The 13,304-nt window shown below is 41.5% G+C and overlaps 1 protein-coding gene across 1 annotated transcript in view; it reads right to left on the bottom strand.

The window, feature by feature from the left end:
- neo1a (neogenin 1a) overlaps positions 1-13,304 on the bottom strand; it is a gene marked incomplete in the record, with an annotated part of 189,449 nt that overhangs the window by 55,829 nt on the left and 120,316 nt on the right. The window contains 2 exon segments of the mRNA XM_025005509.2: positions 2,490-2,610; positions 2,737-2,891. Coding sequence (XP_024861277.1) covers positions 2,490-2,610; positions 2,737-2,891 — 276 coding nt within the window.

Below are 13,304 nucleotides of genomic sequence, written 5' to 3'. Positions count from 1 at the left end.
GGGGGGGGGGCGCAGGACACACTCGAGCTCGGCGCGGGAAGCGAAGGCTTTGAGAAGAGCGGCGTGATTCCGCCTGTGTTGTAACAAAGAGCTGTAAAAAAAGAAAATTAAATTAAAAAAATGAAAAAAGACAGTTGACGGTGTGAGATCTTGTGCGTTTTATAAGCGCTTGGATATTGGTATCGGGGACGACCCTCTTCTGCTACCACAACAAACTTTAGCTCAATATCTGCAAAACCCACAGCCATGTATGTGTTTGCTAAGGTGACTTAACTGAGTCGTCCATCTTGAATGGAGTTGAACCCTAAAGGTAATCAGATGTACAGCCAGTGATTACCACGATGTCCAGTGGTTCATGAGATATTTTGTTAAAACACACACACACAAAAACAACTAACAGATGAATGCACCCAGACAAAGCTACAACCATTTTCTGCAACCTTTTCGCCTTTTGGCGTTGGCCGCTAATTATCGGTTATCGACCATGAGCTCAGGGAGCCGCAATTCAAAGTCCTGAACTGAATCTCAGACAGAGTCGGCTGCTTTGATGTTGTGAGGATAGGCATGTGCAGGCGGCGCTGACGTGAACGTGTCAACACCATTTGCAGAAAGGAATAAACATCACAGCAAATTTGTTTTACTTTTTCTACATCAGTCATCTAAGTCTCAGACGGTAACTGAATGCTACACACGAATAAACATAGATACACAAAATAACAACTTTGTGGTGGTAAATATGTTCGACTGAGGCAGATGAACTCTACACATCCCGTAGGACAAAAAAAATCTGAATAGTTTCTTTGTTTTTTGTTTTAACATGAAGAAAAGATTAATTCCTTCGAAGCTTGGCTCAAGGCTAACCCCGTGTGAAAGAAGCCCTCCTGCCGCCTCAGTGATCCATCACGTTCATCTTAAACAACCCGACCGACCCGAGGCCATGTAAAGCAGCCAGACCGTCATCAGCAGCGTCACGCGCAGACATGCCCAATGAGCCGCAGGTCATCATTATTTCTGACTTAGTGTCTCCCTCAATCGGTGGGGAAGACACAGCCGGGGGTACGAGGGGGGCTGAGGGGGGCCAGCAGTCAGTCGCCACCGCCACCTGCTACAAGTAATTGAGGGGGGTGGGGGGGTGTTACATCACACTTGGTTGAAACTCATTATCCTCCACAACAAACTGATACAGAGTGAGCGAACAGTGATGTCAGCATACCTCATCAGTTTGATGGTTCGAAATCTTGTTTTGTTGAAGTTTTTATTGCTAAAAAAAAAGTTCATTAGCGCCAGCTCTTAATGGTCCTGGAGAGATTGTTTCTGGAAAAAGCTGATGTCAATTTGAACAAGGTTGAAATATTACTTTTGTTTTTCCAATATTTGAAGCACGAAACCTCCTGGGACTGCATCACTTCTGTTTATATTCTGCTTTTTCTTAATATTTCTGTTTTCATAGAGCCATTTACATACGTTTACTTGTACATAATCTTTATCGTAAATATAGTATTTAGTGTATACTTTTTCAGGTTTTCTCAACTAACTTTCTATTCTAACTTTTCTAGCCAGAGTGTGGATTATATAGTAGCAATTCAATTTTTTTTTTTTTACTTCAGCTTTTTGCAAAAGTCCTCCAATTATTTTAGTATTTTCCCCATCTTGACACAGTGTCTGCCATCTTTAATGTGTATGTAAATCAAATCAGTTACATTCAGTCCAGGATTTGTAATAAACTGTTACAAACAAAAGGTTCTGGAGCAAATGGCCCTTTACCAGAACCACACAGGTCCGTTCCTCACTGGGATTAAAGACAGAACTGATAATAGTTTCACCAGAAATATACAAATTTTCCAGGCTGTTTTTTTTTCTTGAGATATAGATTATTAGATATAAAAATGAATCAAAACTCAACCTAATTCAACATTCTGTTCAACTAATAGATTAGAAGGTTTTTTTTTTTTATAAAGATAAGGGATCAAACCTCCATTTCCCCCCTTGGGTAAATCGAACCAAGTCCTGCTTCAGCAGCACGTTAAAAATCTGAAATTTGACTTTAATAAACCTTCTCCTTAGGTTTTACATCGAACAATACTTGTTCGTACATTTGAAGTAAACAAACAAAAAAAGCGAAGATTTTTGTAGCATGAGATGTGGAATGGGCCGAGCCTCGTTTGGCCCAGACGTACCCCTGCTCCTGTCGTTCCCAGTGGTTTCATTCCAGCGTCTGCTCACGCTACAGGCTTGGAAAAGCCTCAACAATCCACCGGAAGGGGGTTCAAGGACGACTGCTAATGTTCCAACTGCCACGAACAGATGTTTGTGTTTCGCAAAAAGAAACGATCTGGCACAGTTCGAGATATCGATCGTTTTATCTTAAAAGCACCTCATCAGTTTTGCAGTCTTGCCATCTTGTCAAGCAAAGATTGATTGTTTTTTGTTTTTTTTCCCGATTTAACAAATCTAATTTGCACACTAGAGCTTCTCGGTGCGCGGCGTACCGTGATCCAAGATGATGAGCTGGGCGCTCGACTGGACGTTCCCGCCATCGTTTTCCGCCAGACACTGATAGAAGCCCTCGTCTGACTTCACCAGGCCCAGGACCTGCAGGTTGTGCTCCTTCTGCAGGAAGCAGAAAAAAAAGGGTTTAAAATGCTGGCAAAAAAAAAAAAAAAAAAAAAAAAAAAAAACTTAAACTGGCGGCGGCGGGATCACATTGCGAGTGAGGTGGGATTCGGGCGGACTCACGATGATTTTGAAGTAGTCGCTGGGGATGACCGCGTCGCCGTTCTTCACCCATTTGACGGTGGGGGCCGGGGAGCCCGACACTTCGCACTCGAAGACGATGTCCATGGACTCGTGGGCGTAGGTGTTGGCTGGCCGCTTGACGAACTGAGGAGGAACTGCAGACACCAGGGAGGAGAAGGCGGGGTTTAAAACCAGGAGACAATGTTACACAAACACTGTAAACGGTAAAAATTAGATTTCTCTGTACCACATTTAAATAATTCACCCTCTACAAACACAGCAGCACGTTCACATGGTCAATCCTACACCAACAATGTAAACACAGTGGTCCATTTTCACCACGCCCCCCCCTACTTTTTGGGAAGATCATCTTTCTGGCCCCTCCTCAGCTCAATAGGACTAAAACAAAATGAATCAAATTTGACTGTAAAGTAATCAGAGTTTAGAATTAAAAAAAAAATCTGAAAATGTACATCTCTCTTAGTATTTCCTCTTGGTAAATTATAATGATATTTAAAAAATTAAAGTGTTGGCTTGTTTTTGTGTTTCCAGATCGCTCCTTGACATTGAATGTTTGGGGAGGAAAAAAAAAGAAGCGCAATCAATCTGATCATTCTAAAAATAGAGACAGAAAACAAATCAAAACCAAAAAAAAATTAAATGTACTCTTGCTTTTAGAACCATAAAAAAGAAAAACAGTCTAATCTGTGTACAGAAACTCAATACAAATAAGAATTAGGCTTATTTTCACTGTGTGGTCTTTAAAAAAGGCACAAGTGACGATGTGCAAAATATGTCATTTTATCAATATTTGGGGTTTAGTGTTTTATTCTTCATTGACACCTCATGGGTCAGGGGTGATCACTGTTGATTTCAAGGTGACGGGGGTCAAAGATGAGGTCACAAATGACCCTGTGCGCCAACTGTGCCACCATGTAACGTAGAAATATGAAACCACACAACTGGACATCTCTTAGGTCAAGGTTGATCACCATTGATTTCAAGGTCACAGGTCAAGGTCACAGTTGACCTGGTGCTCTAACTCTGCAGCAGTGTAATGTAGGAATGTCAAACTGCCCAGCTGGACACCTCATGGGTCACACAAGATGCCTGTTGATTTCAAGGTTCATGGGGTCAAAGGTCAAGGTCACAGGTAACCCCTTTGTTAAAACCTTCTCTCTGCTCCTACGCATGATCCTCCAATAGAGAGAAATATTTTGTCTGTTCTACTCGGCTCGTGCGGTTTCAAGAAAAAGGAGTGGACGGACACCGCACCCCGTTATTCTCATCGCTATGGAAACGGGGCTCACACCAGACAAAACCAACTCCGAGCTGCAACAACGTCCAAACCTTAGTGCCACCTGCAACTTTTTTAGGAAAATAAATACATAAAATAAAAAGGAAACACAAGAGAGCAAAGAAATTTGGAGGGGTGACAGGGTCATGCTCGAGGACACGCCGCAGGGGACGGGGATCAAACCCCCGCAGTCCTCTAATTGAAAGGCGACCTCCCTGATACCAACAGAAGGCGCCACGCTTCCCCCCTGTAAGTGCACAAGCAAAACAAGAGCAAGCACAGCGATTACTTCCCCCAAACGCTGCACAGAACCACGGAAACACACGACTTATAGTCTGATTTATTCTGGGGGGGCGGCAGGCATCGCCTCTTTGCCGTCCAGAACAGTCTGACACCACGCCGCGCCGGCTCAGCAGAGTGCTCGCAGAGCTCCACGACCTGGTAATGAGGGCCAGAAAGGAGCGATTCAGTCTGGATCCAGAGCCTCATCAATCTGTCCTGGAACAAGGTCAGAGGGAGCGCAGCACCCGGGCCCCGTCCTCTCCCTGTAATTGGACGCGCGAGCCTGCGCGCACGCACACACGCGCGCGCTCGCCACTGTGCGTTCTCTGATAAGCAGCGACCTCGCTGACCACAATTTACATGGCCGGATTATTGGTGTGTATCTGCAGCGTTCCCATCATCCTCCTGGGCTCTCTGATAGCTACTTATTAGCATCTATTTTGCGGTAATTCACACGAGTTGACCGGTTATTAGCAGCAGAGAGGAACGCTCCGTTGTGGGGTTTTTTTTGGGTTTTTTTTGGCTCACTTTCCGTGCAGCAGCAGGCTTAAGGTCAAGTCTTTACCACCTGCCTGATGGAGCAATTTACTCTCACATACGTTATAACAAAATACAGTCGACCTTCAATTCGTTTTATCAGTTTTCTTCGGGAGCAAAAAGAGGGAAGACTTTCACCACCAAAGCAAGTGTCCTTTTCAAAAAACTCGCTCCGTATACACGAGAGACCACTTCCCAGTCTCTTACCCAAAAGAAAAAAAAATCTGATTCAGCAGCAAAATGCCAGACAAGCTGCTGTTGGACGACTGAAACTGCCGGGTCTCTCTAGATGGCTCAAAATTCAAACTGTAGTCTTAATCTTTTTTTTTTTTCTGTAGAAATAAAGTGAAATAACTAAACTCATTTCGAACTGGCAAAAGGCAGGCAAAAAAGATTTTCCCCCCGTGTCAATGTGTGCGCGTGGACGTACGTGTGTTTCTGTCTGTTAGCAAAATATCTCTTGAACCACTAGATGGATCTTTATGAAATTTTAGGAAAATAATTACTGGATGTACATCTACAACTCATTCACTGTTGGAGTCAAACCGATTCAAGATGGCCGCCACAGCTAACTGACCATACCAAACACACAAATAGCTATAACTCCGTCAATATTTCAGATATTGGGCTAAAACCTGTTGTGGTAGTAGCTGAGAATCATCCCAAACACATAGTCTGAGCTCTCACAGATTGCACAAAATCTCAACTTAAAAATGATTATTAACTATTGGAGTCAACCCTGCCTTTCTGTTGGCAAAATATCTCATTAACCCTTGGACAGACTTTAAAGGAACTCTCAGAAAGTAACTATTAGATGCACATCAACAACTGATTAACTTGTGGAGTTGATGTAGTTCAAAATGGCTGCCACAGCTAATCAACCTAGGGCAACACCAAACTGCCTAAGAAGGAGACAGGTGGAATGGCTGCTTTTCCTTTTGGTGTGTCAGGAACGCCGAGCTGAAACACCCAACTGACTCAATTTACGTGTATGTGTGTGTGTGTGTGTGGGACTGGACACCTTCCAACATGACAGATGCTTGTTTTTTTGTTTGTTTGTTTGTTTTTCCCTTTTCACGGCTGATGCGGTGTGCTTTAAATGTTGTCGTGATTAGTCGTTCGCGTTTCAATTTTTGATGCACGTCCCAAAAATGATTCATCAGATACTAAAAGGGTGGATGTAAAAGGGCACGTTTGGTTGACAGGCGCCTCAGCTTGTCCAGCTCTGTGATCCTTCACTTTTTTTTAAACATTTTTTTTATGACCCACCATCTAAGGCAAAACGGCGTGAATGTTTAGCAATTTTAGTGAACTAAAAAACGCTCTTAACGTGGTCAGTTTTGCAGACGGTGAGCTAAAATTTAGCGTGGCAGTAGCTGGGACTGAGCCCCAACACACACTCCAAGCTCTACGCACTGCGTGACCTCTTCGCTTAAAACCTCGGCATTAACCGTTGACGTCGACCCTGTTTGTCTGTTGGCAAAATATCTCATGAACCACTGGATGAATTTCAATGAAACCTTCGGAAAGTAATCACTGATTGTACATCAACAGCTGATTTACTTTTGAAGCCAACCCAATTTAAGATGGCCAGCGTAGCTAACTGACCTCGGAAAACACAAAAATTGCTACAATTCGGTCAATTTGACAGTCACTGAGCTAAAATCGGATGTGGCAGAAGCTGAGAGTCCCCCTCATCATATACTCCAAGCACCGTCTCACAAGTTCTTGCAATATTATTTACAAGATTCGATCAAAACGGAGCAAACTCAGTCCCCTGTCAACATAAAATAATATCAGTTTAACACCTTGGCATACAATGTAGTGGTCGATATGTATTCCTTTAAGGAATGCTAGGCTTTTATTCTACATAACGTGATTGACAGCAATGGCTCACAATAATCTGTCCAAATCCAGAATGGTATATAACCCTTCTAATCACACAGACGATATGAAACATGGCGAGCCTGCCTCTGTTTTCTGTCAGATGCCTAACTCTCGAAGCGGAGGGAATCTCTAAACAAGCCGGCTTGTTTTTGCGAGGCAAATAATCCCCTCTAATGAAAGAAAAATGTGACAGAAACAGAAAAACAACAACACGAGGAAATGCAGATACAAAAAAAGAAAAAAAAAAAAAACAAAACAAAACATCAAGACAAATCTGAAGGAGCGGCTGAAAGAAGTGCAGAAGCGATACTTCGGGGCTGGTTTTCATCTCTCCAGACTGTAGCTTAGTTAAAGAAGCTTTAAAGCAGACTGACTCCAGTGAACTACTGAAAGAGGGCCACTAAAAGGTCATGTGCGTGTCTCACTGTGAGCTTGTTAAAACAAAACCCCACACGGCTCCCTAAAGGGGGGCTGTGAGCTGATTATTTTACTTGAGGCTTCACTGGTATTTAGAAATAAACTGAGAGAAAAGTCCAGCCGCTTTTAATTGGCGCTAATAAAAATATTTGTGTCAAAAACCGAAGAAAGACGCCGTTCGCTGTGTTACGTTTTTTTTTAAAGAAGTCAAAAATAAACCAGAAAAAATGGCGAAAATGCACTGTGAATACTAAGTGATGAAAGACTTCACTGAAATTTGCCGAAGAAACTGAGTTGTTAAAGCAAAAAGGAGCAAACGGCTAAAAGCAGCCAACGGGTAGCTAAATGCTAAAAGTATCAAAATGCTAGTTAAAAGTGAAGAGTAGAAAAAGTTTAGCTGAATGCAGCAAAAAGAAAGCCAAAATAAAAGCAGAGAGTTAGCTAAAAGATAACAGTAACAAAAGGATAGCCAAGCCTAGCTAAAAACTAAAAGTATCAAAACGCTAGCTAAAAGTAGTAAAATGTTAGTTATTTGCACCAAATACTAGCAAATTTATCAAACTACTAGGTAAAAGTGAAGAGTAGTAACAAGTTGACTGAATGCATTAAAAAGCTAGCCAAAAGTGTGCATATACACATTTATCTTTATAATATATTTTCGGTATTTAATTTATTTTAGTAGTTGAGGATATTATTGTTTTTGTCTTTATGAAATTGTGACTTAGAATAAGGAAAAATAAGAATTTAATATTATTTTTAATAAGCTTTGGAGAAGGGTGGGATTAAATAAGTTTTTTACTTCTTCCCATTCCTTTTCAAATATGTTACATTTTGTTAATTTTTTTTGTTATTACTATTATTTTTTTGTTTGTTTTTGTTTTGTTATGTATACATGTTTGAAATAAATAAATAAAATAAAAGTAGCAACAAGTTAGCAAAACCTTACAGTAGCAAAAAGAATACCAGAATTAGCTGCAAACTAAAAGTATCAAAGTGCTAGCCAAAAGCTACAAGTATCAAAGTGCTAGCTAAAAGCTACAAGTGTCAAAGTGCTAGCTAAAAGCTACAAGTGTCAAAGTGCTAGCTAAAAGCTACAAGTAGTAAAAGGTTAGGTAATTGCACCAAAACCTTGCTAAACGTATCAAAGTGCCAGTTAAAACTGAAAATGTTAACTAAATGCATTAAAAACTTAGCCAAAAAAGCAGAACGTTAGCTAAAAGATAACAGTAACAAAAGGATAGTTGAGCCTAGCTAAAAACTAAGAGTATAAAAGGGCTACCTAAAAGCTAAAAGTTGCAAAAAGCTAGCTAAAAGCTGAAGGTGGCATAAGAAGGCAAAAACAGAGTAAGCTTGCTAATGCAGATTACAAAGAGAACAATGTGTTTTGAATTATTTTAAGAAATCTCCCAATAATATTTCTGTGGGGAAAATGATTATAAATTAGGTTAAATATGTAGAAAAGTACTAAGACACAATTGCAAAAACGTGTGGAAAAATTAAAAAATAAACAGACTGAATGCTGAATCAGCTTCACACAACTTCACTGTTCCTCTTTTACCTCCTTTCCCGGCCAAAACAAACAGCTTCAAAAGGCTGGAACTACGATGCTTAATGTTTGCATTCCTACCAAATGAGCAGATACTGCCAAAGGCAAAGTCGTGGAGGGGCTCTTCAGCGTCTGGGTGTTTTTGTGGACTCCCGTTGGTTCTGAAATTCCAAGCAGTGAGTGAAAGCAGATGCATGAAGTTTGCCCGTGACATGCTGAGGCAAAGCTCGCAAAAGCTGCCAGACAAAAGGAGTTTGATGCATTTCCTCTGCTCCCACATTAGAGCGCAGCTTCAAAACAGATCCCTCAGTTGGCTGGAACTGCGCTGAAAGTATGACAGACAGTAAAACAACAAAAACTCAAACGACGCTGGCTTCGTTGTAAATATTGTAGAAGCACTGAAGCACCATTTCTAGCATCCCATTCCACTTCACACACAGTCTTTGTCCGTTTTCACACCCCGCGGCTTTGAGAAAAAAAAAAAAAAAAACATGTAAATTATACATCAAAATGTGCGGCTTTGTTTAGAATAGTGTGGTTTGACTTTTATTAACAGTAAGTTGGACAACAGAGACAGAAATTTCCCCATGCACAACGATGGGCACGCAGCCATGTTTGGAGCTCTGCAGCTCAGACAGACTTCACAGCAGAAACACCATCCAACGTTTGAACGGGTCACGGAAAGCTGGACTTAACATGACTGAACTGCCATTTTTGATACATATATATATTACAGTTCTTCCACAATCCCAATTAGTTTTACCGTTGAAAGTTTTCAAATCTTTTGCAAACACACCGTCCCATTATCTCTGTATGTACATATACTTATCGGTGACATCGGTGTGTTTCTCGCTGTGTTTGGACTTCTGATTTTCTCTTAAATGTACTCCAAGTGCAGAGTGCACACACCTAAGCTTCCGTAGACTTTAACTATATTTTTAGCTAAAACTCTTCTCTTCAAAACTGGAAGCGGTAGCTTTAAACCTCCATCTCCTTCATCATACACTGTAAAAATAATGAACATTCCCACGTGTGACCATCTGAGCGTTCTGCCCCTCACAGTTCGAGCCTTTTTCGGCTAAGACGTACAGTTTTTCACGCCGCGAGTGTTTGTCTGAGGCTTCCTTTTCAATCCGCTTCTCTCTGTTGAGCTGTTCCTCATTTATAGGTTTTGCTTCAACTCTGTCAAGATAAGGTTTTGTGATTAAAGCGTTGTTATTTTTGTGTGAGTGATGTTTAGTGTTGCAGGTCTCTCTTGTAAGCGAGATCATCTGTCTGAATAAAATTTTCAAAAGGAAACTGCAGAAACGAGACGATGCTGTAATGAGATCTCGCATGAAGGTCATCCATCCTAAATGTGATGTGCGTAGCAACAGGTGGGATTAAACATTCAGACATTTTAATAAGGCTGAAACGCGTCATCTGTTTTGCAAAAGACGGTAAGTGCAGCTTTCCTTCCCGGGTAACATATAGATTAATCCCTTTCCCTCCGCCCCCCGTCCCGAGATGATCGCCAATCACTGCACTTGAACAGTAACGTCGCTGTCGGGTGGAGTTTCGCCTCCTCTCCGACACGCCAGATAAGATGCACCGAGCTGGATAAGAACCCTGCAACAGATGTGTTGACAAGGGACACACTAACACACACCAAAAAACACTTGGATTTATTACAACGCCGCTATCGCCTGGTATCATGTAAATGCGCTTCTATCTGAGGTAAACAGCAACTGCAGCGGCAGAGATGACAATCAGACAGAAACACCTGGTTGAGATAACTCCCCCCACCCCCACGACAAAGAGAAAAGGTGTGTGCCCCTGAGTGAGTGAGACAGTGTGTGTGTGAGTATTTTTGGCTCCATCAGATTAGTTCTTTTAGCAGGATGGAAAGTTTCTTTTTATAATTCAGCCAAAACAAAATGGCTCCATGACACCACAGGGAGGGAAGCAGGGCGGGCTGCACTGTGAGCCAAAAATGTTGCTCCAATCCAAAGATTTGATCAGATCTGTGATTCAGCCACACATCATTTACAGGGAACTAGTTCTGTACGTAGCGGGGGGGGGGGGAATACAATTTAAGCTTAGTTGACAAATCAAAATTCGTCCGTTTTAGCTCAGGGGGGCAAACTAGCCTTTGTTTGTGTGGCTCATGAACCCCGGAACAAGTTTTAATAAAACGGGTTAGCATCCAGCCGATTCAAGATGTCCGCCACAGCCCACTGACCTTGGAAAACTCAAAAAAATGTGGTATAACTCAAGCAACTTTTCAGATATGGAGCCAAGGTTGGGTGTGGCGGTAGCTGAGACTGAGCCCAAACTTCTACTCTGAAGGCTAACGGATTGTGTAAGATCTGTGCCATCGACTACTGAAATCGACCCAGTCTGATTGTTAGACCCACTGAATAGACTTTAATGGAACTATCAGAAGGCGATCAATGGTTATCCATCTACAACTAGTTACCTATTGAACTGAATTAAAGTCAGTTGAGCTTAGAAAACACAAAAATGGCTACAACTTAGCTCATGTTGCAGATATCCAGGTGAAATGTCTTGTGATAGTAGCTGACCATTGTCCTCAATGCATATTTTGAGCGCAGCACATTGAGCAGCAGCTTTTGCCCGAAACCTTGACATTAACTGCTGGAGTCCACCCTGTTTGTCTGTTAGCAAAATATCTCATAAACCACTGGGTGGATTTCAATGAAACTGGTTATACATTTACAACCGATTAGCTTTTGTAGTCTGCCCAATTTACGTTGGGTGCCTCAACTAATCAACATTAGCTGCAACAAAGACGTCTACAGCTCAGCAAATGCTCCAGATATTGAGCTAGAAATCGGCGTGGTGGTAGCTGATAGTGATTCACAACACATGCGCTGAGCGCTAACAGACCACGCGAGAAGAAATGCGAGTTATGAACTCCTTTAAGGAAGGCTAGGCCTTTTCATTATACATGTGCATCAGTCTACTTTTGCTACAAACGCCATTAATCTAAACGTTGTTTGCTTTTACCCATTATGATAAGGTTAGAAACACTCCTGACAACTAAGGCTATAAATCCAGAGGAGGCTGCTCATATAAAAAAGCGTTTTAGTGGGCGTGGGGGAGGTCAGAGATTTCCTGCATGGCGGCGGCGCGGCACATGGAAAGAACGATTAAGTTGATGACACGACAGAATAAGGGCATGATCGACGCAGACCACTGACTCGGAGCCCCATAAAACTGGCAACAAACGGGTTACATGCTATTTTTATACGGCACGGACACACACACACACACACCAGGTTTGGGTGATGCTCAAGTCACGCAACGACGTAATCAAAAGCTGCTGCCTCCTCTGGTCTCATTCATTCTCTTGCCAGCTCTAATAGAGGGTGAGATGTCAAACCAAAGTCATACTGAACATAACACACACACACACACACTCACAGTTATCACAGAAACACATGCAAGTGTGTTGACACCACACACACGAGGTGTCAAGATATGACTTGAGTGGCTTTAATACTTCTGTTAACACTTGCTTCGCAATCTTCCATATTTCCTACCTGGTTGTAGGAAAAAGTTTTTTATTAGCTGAGCTACTATTCCAGGCAATGGTTGGATCTACATGAAAAAAAAAGAGACTCTAATCCTCTTAAACTCCCTGACATTTCATAGTATTTTATGAAGAAGATAAAGCACACTGTTCTTGGATAACGCAGCGCTGTCTCGTGAAGAGCCGGCGACATTATCTACGAGGCGCCGTTTTGCCTTCATCGCCAGTTTCCTCGACAGGTCCGCAACTGGCAGCCAGGAAAACAAAGACGTTCTTGTCTGCAGTGCGCTCGGCTGAATTTCTAAATTAGCCACAGTTTGCACAAAGGTTCTGTTCCGGTAACGTTTTATTTTCTTTTTTTTTTTCCTGTAGATTTAACAAAACAGGACCATAAACAGAAATGTCGCATGAATGGATTTCTAAGGTTTTTTTTTTTCATCACATTTCTTTGCCACAGATTGGGTTTTAAACACACACAGATGGTCCTTTTAAGGCTATTTGTTTGCAGACAACAATAAAGCTTTACTGTACAACATGACCGACTTCCGCATTTAACCCTCTTCTGTCTTCAGTGAGACAAAGATATATCTATCTATCTATATATTTATATATATAGATAGATAGATATAACAGTAAGTAATAAAAAGCCATCAGTGCTCAGTCTTTGCTACATTCCAGCTATTTAGGCATGAAAGTGTACAAATTTAAGTTTTACTAAAGGCAAAGATTTTTTAAGTATGGTTAATATAATGGTGTCTATAAGGTCAAGATGTCAGAGTAGAATTAGTGGTATTTGGTAACTGGTGGTAGTGTATTTACCTTTAAACATTACCCTTGGTGTGTAGTTTTATATCCATGGGTTGTAACAACTGTTACCATGCAGATAAATGAATTCCAGCCATTCACCATTACTTATAAAAAAGGATCACTGCATACTTTGTGTATTTGTGTTTTAACATTGACAGTTAGGGATTGGGCTGTCTAAATAACAATAGAGGGTTTTTAATTTTTTTATTTGAAGTTCTGAATTTCTCTACCCCACCTGGAGCTTGTTAAGCACAGCGGGA

The sequence above is a fragment of the Kryptolebias marmoratus genome, linkage group LG15 (genome assembly GCF_001649575.2).
Source record: "Kryptolebias marmoratus isolate JLee-2015 linkage group LG15, ASM164957v2, whole genome shotgun sequence".
In the NCBI taxonomy this organism is placed as follows: Eukaryota; Metazoa; Chordata; class Actinopteri; order Cyprinodontiformes; family Rivulidae; genus Kryptolebias; species Kryptolebias marmoratus.
This window is presented reverse-complemented; position numbering and strand designations above follow the sequence as displayed.